This window comes from Plecotus auritus, assembly GCF_963455305.1.
Source record: "Plecotus auritus genome assembly, chromosome: 5".
Classification (NCBI taxonomy): Eukaryota; Metazoa; Chordata; class Mammalia; order Chiroptera; family Vespertilionidae; genus Plecotus; species Plecotus auritus.
Window position 1 is genome coordinate 137,632,966 of NC_137776.1, and position 12,784 is coordinate 137,645,749.

Consider the following 12,784-nt stretch of genomic DNA (forward strand, 5'->3'; position numbering starts at 1 on the left):
GAAGGTCTTCTGGTCTAATTAGCATATTACGCTTTTATTATTATAGATGACCAAAAAACGTGTTCCTAGAAAATAATTTTTTAAATGAGTTTAACTCCTACTGACTTGGAGTAAAATAAAGGAAGATTTTCTGGCTAGTAAACAATGTAAACCAATGAGGAAGATTGGGGAGGGGCCGCTTAGTCCATGGCAGCACCTCCGCCACTGTGCAAGTTTAAAGTCACCCAAGCGATATACTCCTCTCCCTTGTGACACACTTGGTTCATTGCAGCAGAATGGCTCTCTCTGCACCACCCCTCCCCCCACCCCCGACACACACACACACAAATCACAAATGTTCTGTGGCAGGGTTTCATGCTCTGGAACTCAAAAACAAGAAGCAACATTTGTTGAGCTAAGTTATCTGTTTATTAGGAAAGCACCACCGCCAAATTCTTGGAAATTACTGGAATTTTATTTGCCTCAGGCTTATGACTTGCAACCAAAGACATTGTGCAAAGAAAGCAAAGAGTAAGTACACTTTAGGGAGAAGGAGACGATACACATTGGTAACATAGGAGATCAGGGTGACAAAAAAAAGCCATCCAATGCACTATATAGACTGCAATATTCAATAGCATTTTCAACAGAACCTGTTTTTAAATCAAGAGCAAAAAAAAGAAGCAATGTTTACAGTAGACATAAATCTTATACAATTCAAAAAGCAGTTTTATTTTTAGGTCATAGAGCATAAAATGGAAAAAGGTCTATGCAGGTGAAGTCTAACTACTGTACATTAATCACCTATTAAAGTTGCTTATATGTACCACAGTGTAAAAAAAAAAATACCTAACAAATAAAAATCTTGAAAATTGCCTGATGAAAAATAAAATAACCAGTGACTTTGAATGACTTCTCCTGGTTATCAGTGCTACAAAAAGACAAAAATCTTCTCATCGGAGCAGGTGATAAAACCAGGCACAATCAAACCATTACCAAATTAGACCCACCCGTAGAAATATACTATCCACCCACATATTTTCCATCAAAAGCTTTATTTTGTTTGTTTTAATCTTTGAATCTTTGAGGCCCGTTTGGTCACAATATGTTACAAATATTTGTGTGTGCGTTTTTTTACACCATGATAGCATATGTTTGTCTGGCACTATCCTAAAGCTAGTGTATAGGTGATGATGATGATATAGAAACAGCCCAGTGCCCATACCACAAATGAACTCACTGGGTAGAAGTGAGAGAGGGGAGGAAGGAATTCAGTTGGAACAAGGTCCGTATCCATCACTCGTCATCAGTCCCGCTTGCTTCTGACTGTTCCTAAAGTCAAAAGAAGGTAAAATGGAATGAAGTTACATACAGGGAAAAGAAGACATAACCCATCACAAAGCCATGGAGAAAACAAATGACATGTCGGAAAGCTAACGCCCCACGCCTCTTTGTTCTACGGAGGATGAGAACACACCACAGAGGCCTTGAAGCTGAAAAACTAAAATGACACCCACCCGCTGTGCCAGTCTTTCACTCTCTCGCTTTGGCCTGAAAGGTTATGTTTAGCGCCATGTTTCAGAAAAGTCACGGGAGGAAAAAGTACCATGCATTTGCTGTCTACTCCCTGGTATATCTACTGAAGGAAGCACAGTATTTTAAATGCAATGGAAAATGAATGTTCCAGAAAGAAAGCAGTCATGGTGGAAACCTGAGGTCCTCTGCAAAGTGTGTGAGATGGAGGCCACTCCAGAAGGTGAGCTCTGAGAAGTCCCTGCCCCTTGGTCCCCCATGGAGTCAAGCACCTGAATTCAGCCTCTGCTATCTACTTATATCACCGGAGCGAAACACATAACCTAAACCAGGATTTATGTGGCATCTATCTCACGATGCTAACAGAAGCATTAACCCATTGCACGCCTTAAGTGTCTGTAGACGCAAGCAGCGGACCTTCCCCACACACCACGTGCGTCTATTAAAAAAAAAAAAAAGTTTTCCCTAAGTGGCAGCCCTGACCAACTTTAAAATCATCTTTCGTGAGAATTTCCAGGTGAAAATATTCAAGAACACCCGAATTGTAATATATTTATTTTTATAATACTAAATTCGAAATGTGGCGTGTGGGGATGGTTTCCGTTTTGGACGTGTGGTAGTTAACTGGTTAAATATAGTTCCACATAGGCACATAGGAAGGTACTTATTTTCAGGCCCCATAATGCTGCTTGAATTTTTAAATTATTAACTAACACTTCTAGATACTTAAAAATTCACCTGTTTGTGGTTTTTTCCCCCCGTGTTTTAAAAAGCAACTCAAACCCAACTTTTTTCTTATTCTTCCATCTAATCCTTATTCCATCTATACATTGCTACAGACTAGGCACGATGCTGGGGGTTAGGAGATAAAACATTAACTGGCCCTGGAGAAAACTCTATCTGTAAGTAAGAAGTGGGAAGATAAGAAAGGGGGGAAGGAAACTTGATTTAGTGTTTTTCATTTTTGAAGACTATTAAAAAAGCAATAAACAAAGACCCAAATTCCTTGTTATATAAGCAGGCAGCTCCGTGCACATCCATCAGGAATGAAATCTCACCCCATCTTGACGTTTTCATTTCTAGGTAATAAAGAGAGGAGGTTGGGAAGGACAAGGAGGCGTGAGAGGGAGCCCGAAGCGGAGAGGGCTGTGGTCCCAGCTCCTTACATTTTCATCCTGCTCGTCGTCGCTGTCGAAGTCGCTCACCACAGGTTTGGCTTTCCCTCGATTTGGCCTTTTCTTGCCTTTGCCCTTGTCCCGACCTTTCTCGTCTTTTTTATTGAGCTTGATTTTCACCTTAACAGACTTTGCTACAGTGGAAACGAAACAGACAGCAATGAGGAGTCACAGGGAACTCATTTGTGCAGGAAGATGACAAACCAAAGGTGCAGGAGTGTCCAGATCACTCGTGGTTTATACCGGGTTTCTGTCGTCCTGTCTAGTTAGCACCCCTTCCACTTGCAAACACGCCTCAGCTGGGACGGTGGAGCACACACACACAGGTACCTTACACAGGCCACGGGAGGGACTGAGGCCAGCGGGTCCTCTCCCTGTCCCGAGGACCCTTCTACTTTGTGGAGGGGGTGGTGTAGACATAGAACTTTGACATTAAAAAAGGAAATCCAACTATTTGAATTCCCTTTTAACAGCATAGAAAGGTTCAAAATGGAAAGTAAAAACAAAACACTCAAGCAAATGAACATGAAAGCTTCCTTCCCCCATCTCTCTACCTACTGTTCTCGTTCTGGTGATTATTTCCAGAAAAAGAATTACACATCCATACCCACACATATAGCCATCCCTGTGTGTGTACACACACACCCTTTATACCCTTATCCCAAAGGGGTTGTTGTATGCTCATATCCACACTATGCTTTCTTCCTCACAGATGTGGGACATTTCTATGTACCAACCTGAAACATGACCACCTTATGTGTACACTATGATTTTTTTAACCAGTCCCCTAGGGATGGGTGCTAAAGTTCCCAGCCTTTTGCCTCTAGAAACAAAGTGCCATAAAGCCCTTTGCTGGCATATCTTGGCAGAATCTGGGGGCGGTCTGGTGCACATATTTATATGGCAAGCTTCTAACAATGGTCTGCTAAATTAGCCCGCAGGGACGTGGCCCTCATTTCCCCTCTCACAGGGCTATTTGGAGGATAGAAACAAAAACACTTAGAGGTGTTCAATGGGCTATAACATAAATACAGGTGTGTATCCCCAAGTATAAAGAAAATCTGTTCCACGGCCTTGTTCTGGGACAGGTTTCCACAGAACACTGCTTTTAGGACTTGATGATGAAGTCACTGAGAATGTGGGTCTCTCACTGAAGCCAGTTTTGCTAGAATATCGTGTTTTGTGGGTCTCAAGAAGAATAAGAGGAATAAGTTTAACCAAGGAGGAGAAGGACCTATACAGTGAAAATAACAACACACCGAAGAAGGCACTAATACAGGGAGTCATAGTTCATGCTCTTTAAATGGAAAGGATTAACAATGTTAAAATGTCCATACTACCCAAAGCAAGCAATCTACAGATTCAGTGCAATCCCTATCAAAATTCCAGTGGCATTTTTTACAAAAATAAAACAAATAATCCTAAAATATTTATGGAAACACAAAAGACCATGAATAGCCAAAGAGTAATCTTAAGAAAGAAGGATAAAGTTGGAGGTACTACGTTCCCTAATTTCAAACTATATGACAAAGTTATTGTAATCAAAACAGTGACACAGAAATTGATGGAACAGAATAGAGAGCCCAGAAATAAACCTCCCATATATGGTCAATTAATTTATGACAAAGGAGGAAAGAATGTATAATGGGGAAAGGACAGTTCTTCAATAAATGGTGTTGGGGAAACTGGACAGCCACATACATAGGAATGAAACTAGATTAATCATAAAACTCCTAGAAGAAAACACAGGCAGTAAGTTCTTTGACATCTATCTTGGAGATGACCTTAAGATTTGACATTAAAAGGAAAGGCTGTGAATGCAAAAATCAAGCTAAAACTCGTACTGCACATCAAAGGAAGCCTCAACAAAATGAAGAGTTAACCTATGAAACGTGACAACATATTTGTCATTCATATATCTGATAAGGCTATATAAAGAACTCATACAACTCAGTAACAAAAAAACACTAACAATCTGACATCACCATCACTAATAATCAGGGAAATACAAATCAAAACCACTGAGAGATATCTCACACCTGTTAGAATGGCTACCATCAAAATTTCAAGTGCTGGTGAGGATGTGGAGACAGGAAACCTTGTGCACGACTGGTGGGAGTGTAAATTGGTGCAGCCGCTGTGGAAAACAGAATGGAGGATCCTCTCAAAATTAAAAATAGGGGTGCATATGATCCAGCAATTCCACTTTTGGGTACTTATCAGAAGAAAGCAAAACACTAACGCAAAGATATATGCACCCCTATGTTCACTGCAACATTATTTATAATATCTATATTTTATTCTATATCTTGGCTATGTCTATACCTATATATATATATATGTATATACAGACATAGCTATATCTATATATATACCTATATATATAGATCTATATCTACATGTAACAGAATACTTACTCAGCCATAAAAAAAAATGAAATCTTATCATTTGTGACAGCATGGATGGACCTTGAGGGTATTATGCTAAGTGAAGTGAGAGAAAGGCAAATACCATATGATCTCACTTATATGTGAAATATAAAACCAGTTCAGAGAACAGGTTTGGAGGTTGCAAGGTGGCGAAATAGGTCCTAAGTGTCATGGGGCACCAAGTTCCAGTTATAAAGTAAGTTATGGGGTTAAGGTGCAGCAGGAGGGGTACAGCTAACAATGCTGTCCTGCATATTTGAAAGTTGCTAAGAGGAAGTCTCAAAAGTTCTCATCACAAGGAAAACCAATTTTTGAACTATGTATCATGAAGGAAGTTAACTGGATTTATAGTGATCACTTCACAATCCATACGAATATCGAGTCATTACGTTGTATACCTGAAACTAATACGATGCCCCAAGTCCATTACACCTCAACGGAAAACCGAAAATTTAAGAAGAGGAGGCACAGGAAAGGGTCGAAGCACAGGAGTCTCACCGAGGGCCCCCAGAAAGGCATGCAGTGCAGGCTGCCCACACCGAACCTGTGAGTGATAGATCTAGGAGATCATCCGCTGTCTTATTAAGCCACAGAGTTCGTGGGAACTTGTAATAACAGCAACAGCTAGTTAACACACCAAGTCTCGGGAGAGACTGAAGAAGTAAAACTGATAGATAAGCTGGGCGGGCAGCTCTTTGAAAACAGATGAGAAATCTAGCTCTACAGAAGGAAATACCTAGCTAAGATAATGTAGGTTTATTCATCAAATGCAGTGATATAAGCACTGGGTGAGAACCATATAAACTGGAAAATGGTTAAATAAATAAAGGCAGTATCACTCAGAAGGCTGATACCGGATATGGGGAAACAGACTGCCGTCAAGGAAGTGAACTCCAGCTGTGTAGTAATATGTAAGCATCAGATGTTTGCAATGATTTAAGGGTAAGAATGTTTAGGACAGCATTCTTTAGAGTAATATACATTGGTACATTCATTAATGAATGGTAATATAAATTGCTGTTAAAAAAACCACAACCACACTGACTGCTGTGGGAAAATGCCCCCAACAAATAGAAAAACCACACTATAAAACAGTGTGCTCTACTTTTATGAACAAATACTTAGGTGTAGAAAAAACTGGAAGGAAACTTCTCAAAACGTTAAAGGTAAACTGGGTGATAAAATTATACAAATTTTCCTTTCTTAAAAAACACTTTCCAAGTTGTCTGTACTAAGTATGTAATTAGGAACAAATCTAATAAAAAATTTTAAAGCATATCTGTACTGTTTGACATAGCAGATCATAAACTACTGGGATTTATTACTTTGAGAGGAGGTATGGGGTGAAAACATAATTAGGTAAGAAGAAACTTTAGATTTTTGAAGGCAGATTTAACTTTGGAAGATGAGGGTTATCAACCAGGGTGGGACGCTGTATGGCCGCGAGCGAGTACTTCCCTTGGGTGCAGAATTTAAGAGGGCAACAAAACTGAGTCATCAAGACAAATATTCTAATGCAGTGGTCGGCAAACTCATTAGTCAACAGAGCCAAATATCAACAGTACGACGATTGAAATTTGAGAGCCAAATTTTTTAAACTTAAACTTCTTCTAACGCCACTTCTTCAAAATAAGACTCTCCCAGGCCGTGGTATTTTGTGGAAGAGCCACACTCAAGGGGCCAAAGAGCCACATGTGGCTCGTGAGCCGCCGTTTGCCGACCACTGTTCTAACGCAACACTGTCAAAACACAAAATGAATGCCCCAAGTACATGATGAACAAAATTATCAACATTTTAAATAAACACATGATCAGTACCTGATCCCTGATGGATAAAATGGACCACATTCCAACCATTATTTTCGCAAGCGGTGGTTCTGAGTGGTCCTGGGCCAAGCAGCCCCAGTGCCCCTGGGAACTCCCTGGAAACACTGACCCTCAGGCCTCAGTGCAGGCTACTGATGTGGGACTCGGGGAGGAGCCCAGCTATTAAAACCACTGTGCTAAGGAACAGGTAGGAGGTACTGACCACAATGTTGACAGAAAATGTCTATTACACGGGTTTGCACAACCTCCAGTGAGCATTTGCCACGTGCTGAGCCTGGGGGCATGCATTACCTCATTTTCCAGGGGAGAAAACTGAGCTTGAGCTGGGTTAAGTCACTTGCTGTCTGAGGTAGCCCGGCAAGGACACGGCAGAACAGAGCTGGAATGCAGATCGGTCTGGCTCCAACGTCTGAGTTTTTAGCGCCTGTGCCAACACTGATGCAGATGGCCAAGGGCACAGAAGTAGAGGAACCTGATGCCCGAGCTTACCTTCCGACTCCGACTCCTCTTCATCTTCCTCCTCCTCCTCTTCATTGCTTTCGTCCTCGCTCTCCTCCTCTTTGGCAATTTTCTGCCGTGCGCTCTTAAACACCGACTGCAAGACGATGGAGTCTTCATAGATCTAAAGGGTCAAGGCGGCATCTGTTAGAATGACAAGCTGAGGGCCCAAGACTCACAGTCGCAGCGGGCGCTTCTTCCTCTTGAAGCACACCAGCTTCGTTTTACATGGGTTTTACTAGAAACATCAATGCCAGCTTTTATGCCTACAGGATAATCAAATAGGAAAAAGCCCAAGGCTAATACAAACACACATGTTCTTATAGAAAAGAAGTCCATTGCGGTTGAAATAATTTTAGTGTGTATGGGTCTGTGTTATTTCTGTTTGTGTGTACAGGTGCGCACCTGGGAGAGAAGGGTGGACTTCTGTAACAAATCCTCTCATCTTTGACAATAGAAGTAGTTTAAAAACTTTTCTTATTTGAATTGGTCTATCAAATAGTGTGGCAAAGCAACCTTCTTTAAAATGCAATTCCCCTAACAAAATGGGAGCTATTCTTTATTCCTGAGCTTATCAGTTCCAGCCAATACTATTCCAATCAATACTTTACTTTTAGTGTACCCACATACCTGAGCATAGCCCTGTAGTTGCTGAGAGATATGAAGTTCTGAAATGTTCCTTTTTTCTCCAAAAAAATTTAAAGTAGAAGTACCGTATATCTGGCAATCCCACTTATCGGTATACAGCCGAAAGAATTGGAAGCAAGGACTTGGAGAGATATTTGTACACCCATGTTCATTACAGCACTGTTACTCACAATAGCCAAGCAGTACAAATAAACCAAATGTCCACTAAGAATAGATAAAATGAGGTATATACACACATAATGGGATATTATTCAGCTTTAAAAAGGAAGAAAATCCTGCCACATGCTACAACACAGATGAACCCTAGGACATTACAGTAAGTAAAATAATAAGACAATTACAAATGGACAAATACTCAATGATTCCACCTATGAGGTATCTTAAAATAGTCTAAGTCATAGACACAGAAAGTAGAACAGTGGTTTCCAGGGGGAAGGGGAGAAGGGGAGTTGTTTAATAGGGACAAGAGTTTCCGTTTTACAAGGTATGAGTGAGGAAGATCTGTTGCATAACAATGAGAATATACTGAACACTACTGACCTACACACTTAAAAATGGTTAAAATGATAAAATTAAGCCAAAAATAAAAAAGGAAAAAATGACCGCTAGGGTCTCTAGGGCTGTATTCCTTTACTGTAAAATGAGCCGCACACCTGGCCACTGGTGGGGAGCCCCCAATAATACAGTCCAACAGGACACAGGCCTGGGGGGTCAGCACTGGGATGAGGCCATGGTAGAACTAGCTAGAGACATCACAGATGAGCTATATCTTAAAGGCGAGGAGGATTCCATTGGGGGTGAGAAAGGAGAGCAAGCGAGAAAGGTGAGGCAAGAAAAAAAAATAAAAAAGACACACCTGGGGTTGAACCTCTGTCAACTTTTGGGTCATGATACTGGACTATGTTACACAGCATGTCATACCTTGTGATGGTGGAAGGGGTACACAGGCTCCCTGCAGTATTTTTTACAACTTCATGCACATCCGGGGAGGTGTTTAAGGGACTAGTCTGACTAGACCAATGGCCGGCACACTGTGGCTCGCGAGCCACATGCGGCTCTTTGGCCTCTTGAGTGTGGCTCTTCCACAAAATACCACGGCCTGGGCGAGTCTATTTTGAAGAAGTGGCGTTAGAAAAAGTTTAAGTTTAAAAAATTTGGCTCTCAAAAGAAATTTCAATCATTGTACTGTTGATATTTGGCTCTGTTGACTAATGAGTTTGCCGACCACTGGACTAGACCATAAGTTGTTTAAGTTAGTTCCTCACTTCATAGGAAATGAGGCTGAAGAGTTAGAGTAGGGCACAACTTCAGAAAACAGCCCATGGAGATTAAATTTATTCGAGAATTCAACAGTATCCAGGGAACCACAGAGCTTGGTGGGCAGTAGACGGACAGGTAAGAGAAAGATCAACTCATACGCAGGGTGGGCTGGAAGGGAAGCCAGTCTTGGGCCATTGCAGGGGTGAGACAGTGAGTGTGGCAGCCAGGGAGGCTGTTGCCACATATTATAAAGGACCCCAAAACCTATCCAGAGACTATAAATGGTCACTCACAAAAAGACTTCCTTGTTGACTCGTGTATTTACCCTCTGTGTCCTGGTTTTTATCTCAGCTGTCTTTGAAAAGTGTCTTGAACACACAAGGTTTGCTTTCAAGACCTGTTTTGGTCCAAACAGTACTCCTGTTTACTGCTACTAACCTAGACGTGTACAGTCTGTTCATGGCACAGTCTGAGGATTCCCGTGTTCCCCACGTTAGTGACTGGAACTGACATGAAGGTCAAGAAGCCAGATCACGAAAGTAGCCTAAGGAATTCAGTGGTGGCTGGCAGACACACTGGTCTCTCTTCTTGGTCTTTCTTCATGGGCATGAGGAGCATTAGGCCAGAAAAACACAGAGGAAAACGGGGGCTCCCACAAAAGGTGAGTGGAATTGAAGTGCAATTAAAGTGAAAGTGTCCTCCCCCTAGTTATCTTTCAAAAATTCACTGTCCCTTCTATAGTGTTAAGCTTGCTCACTGTGGATGGGGAAGTAAAGAGAACTGCAATTGGCCTGAAGAAAAGGAAATTCTGGTAAGCAATTTTGGCAATGTATGTGTGTGTGTATGCGCACACACACACATTTTTGGTTTTAAAGCATAGTAATTTCAACTCCTGGTGCAAGGTTACAATCAGAAAAAAGGAATCAAATACACAACCCAGGCTGGACCTCCTGCTGCAAGCATTACATGGAGGGACCGACTTGAATTCCTCCTCTAAAGAGAAGTGAAGCCTCTGAGGAAGCGTGAGCAGGAGCTGGTGTAGCTATGGTACAGAAGAGCTGGCGTGGGTCTGAAAATGCCAAAGCCTCAATTTCCTTCTGCAGGTAGCATGGAATTCAGGCTTTTGCTCTTTCATTTTCCTTCTGCCAGGGGAGCAGCAACGGTGCAAATGTAGAAAATGCAATGTTTTACTGAAAGCAACACAGGAAGTTGAAGGTGAGAGTGTTTTTAGGCGTTACAGACAGACCTGGGACCCCTCCAGGTTGAAGGTCTGAGCGTTGTGGCAGAGGAGCATGACATCTTTCTCCAGGTCGCCCAGGCTCCGGTACTTATGATTACGAATCCTTTCCTAATGGGAATTTGGGATAAAATTGAGGAAAAGGGGAAGGAGAGAAAAATACAACAGTTACTACTTGCTTCACAAAACCCAATTTCCCTTTGTCTTCTCAGCATTTAGCCCTGCCTGGGGTGTGGGACCGCACAATCCAGGGGTGCGGTCCAGAGAGCCCGCCCTCCCACGCACGTGCCTTCTTATGAGGGGGAAGGAGGAGCATAGGGGTGGGAAACAGAAAGAGCAATGGGTCTGCAGTCTGAAACTTCAATAAAATGCAATATAATAAAATAGAGCTCTCAGCAAGATGTTTAAATAACAGACATGTGAAGGCACAAGGACATCCCAGCCTTTCCGGCAACAGGCCCTGGATGGGTGTCAGTGGCAATCAGACAAGATGCCACCGCCCATGTCCTATCATCATTTCAATGAATTTACTTCTTTATTTAAAAATAAAAAGTTTGATAAAAAGAATTATCTACCTTTATTTTTTTGAAATCCACCGGCTTCCTAATTAATTCATAGTATTCTGGTAATTCTTTCCTTGAAGGTAACTGAATGAAGACTTCACTGAGCTGTCGCCCTGAACTGTAGGGTGGGGGAAACAAACAGACACGTAACAGAGCATGCACTCCTGAGGAAAGGTTCTGTTATTTCATTTCAGAAAGTGTCAGAAAAGCACACTGGCATTCCCATGCATATAGATGTGGGCCTCCTTATGCCAAGGAAAAGCCCCCAACCCTACCGGAGACGAATGCCTCTTCTGTGAACTTCAAAATCATACTGAAGTACCATTAGGTCCCCACTTCTACCACACACCCGACACGAGAAGTCCGCTGTGGATTCTTCCAGGGCAATTCTCTTTTCATTTTGATAGGAAAATTTAAAATGCCCCTTTCAACCAACATTCATTTTTTAAGTGAATAATAATTGAGTTGATAAAATACACACACACACACACACACCAGACTTTATTTCCATATTCCTTTGTCTTCAAATTCATTTTATATTTAGAAAATAGGTTTGAATATACTCTGGAACGGCAAATGAAATGCTTTTGTACGTGTATCTAGGGACATCTACCTTTTCGGTCCTGTTCCTTTTAGAGCACTTTACACACTTTATTGTTATTTGCCAGAGGAACCCCTTCATCTCGCCTAACTGCACTTTTGTGTGTATGGAGCAATTTGGGCAGAAAAGGACAACCATATTAGCAAGTGTGGATGCCAATGCTGCTGGAATGAGTGCTGTGCCCTCCCCCAAATGCATGGTAGCTTTATTTGAAAGCAGATTAGCAACAAATGCTTAGCATTTTGAGAAAAAGGCTATAAAGTGATATATAAGCTTTTTACGTCATTTAATATTAGACACAGACATGGTTAAAAGAACAAAACATACGTAATTTAGATTCACAAGCTTAGTATCTGACGTGGCTTATCTCGACCAGTAACAGCTGGTGGGATATGGTATAGCCATTCTTCACAATAGCCTCGCTTTTCTTGTGATGCCATCTCTCCTTTGTGAAGCCAGAAATATCAAAAAATAACCGTAAATCTCTGCCATGTCAATTTCTGAGGCGATTTTAGCAATGTGCCAGAATGCTAAAAGCAGCAGCAAAGAATGAGTGACAATGTGCTGTTTTAATCCATAGTCCCAGTTGTATAATTAAAAAATAATCATAATGACAGTTATCATAAAAAAGGCATGCGCAGTAACTCAAACTGTTGCCTAGCAACCAGTGGGGGAAAATGCTGAAGTGCAAAGGGGCCTGCATAAATTAACGGAAAATCTTCTGTCAAAGGGATGGGCGAGTTTTTGTTTTACTAGGTCACTGTTTTATTTTTTAATGCATATATGGGCTTCATGAATACTAAAATCAGGAGCAAACAAAGAGGTTTAAGAAGACTATAGTGGAATAGGGAATTGGATTTTTAGATTCTTGTGGTAAGAATCAAGGTATTCTCTCACACACAGACTCACAGCCACTCCTACGCACCCCCTCCCCACCTTCCTGGGTTGAGAAATGCATTTGTACCTCCACAAGTTACACCGCATAGTATGTGACAAAACCCATTTTATTTACTATCACCTTCAACATACAGCCA

General features: G+C 41.5%; 1 protein-coding gene across 10 annotated transcripts in view; it reads right to left on the bottom strand.

Annotated features, from left to right (window-relative positions):
* Positions 1–432: 432 nt before the first annotated feature.
* SMARCA2 (SWI/SNF related BAF chromatin remodeling complex subunit ATPase 2) overlaps positions 433–12,784 on the bottom strand; it is a 176,277-nt gene continuing 163,925 nt past the window's right edge. For all 10 annotated transcript variants that reach the window (XM_080667605.1, XM_080667604.1, XM_080667601.1 and 7 more), the window contains 5 exons: positions 11,162–11,267; positions 10,596–10,697; positions 7,433–7,565; positions 2,679–2,821; positions 433–1,311 (listed from right to left, as the gene is read on the bottom strand). In XM_080667605.1, the coding sequence (XP_080523731.1) occupies positions 1,276–1,311; positions 2,679–2,821; positions 7,433–7,565; positions 10,596–10,697; positions 11,162–11,267 (520 nt within the window). In that variant the 3' untranslated portion in view covers positions 433–1,275. The remainder of the gene's footprint in view (positions 1,312–2,678; positions 2,822–7,432; positions 7,566–10,595; positions 10,698–11,161; positions 11,268–12,784) is intronic.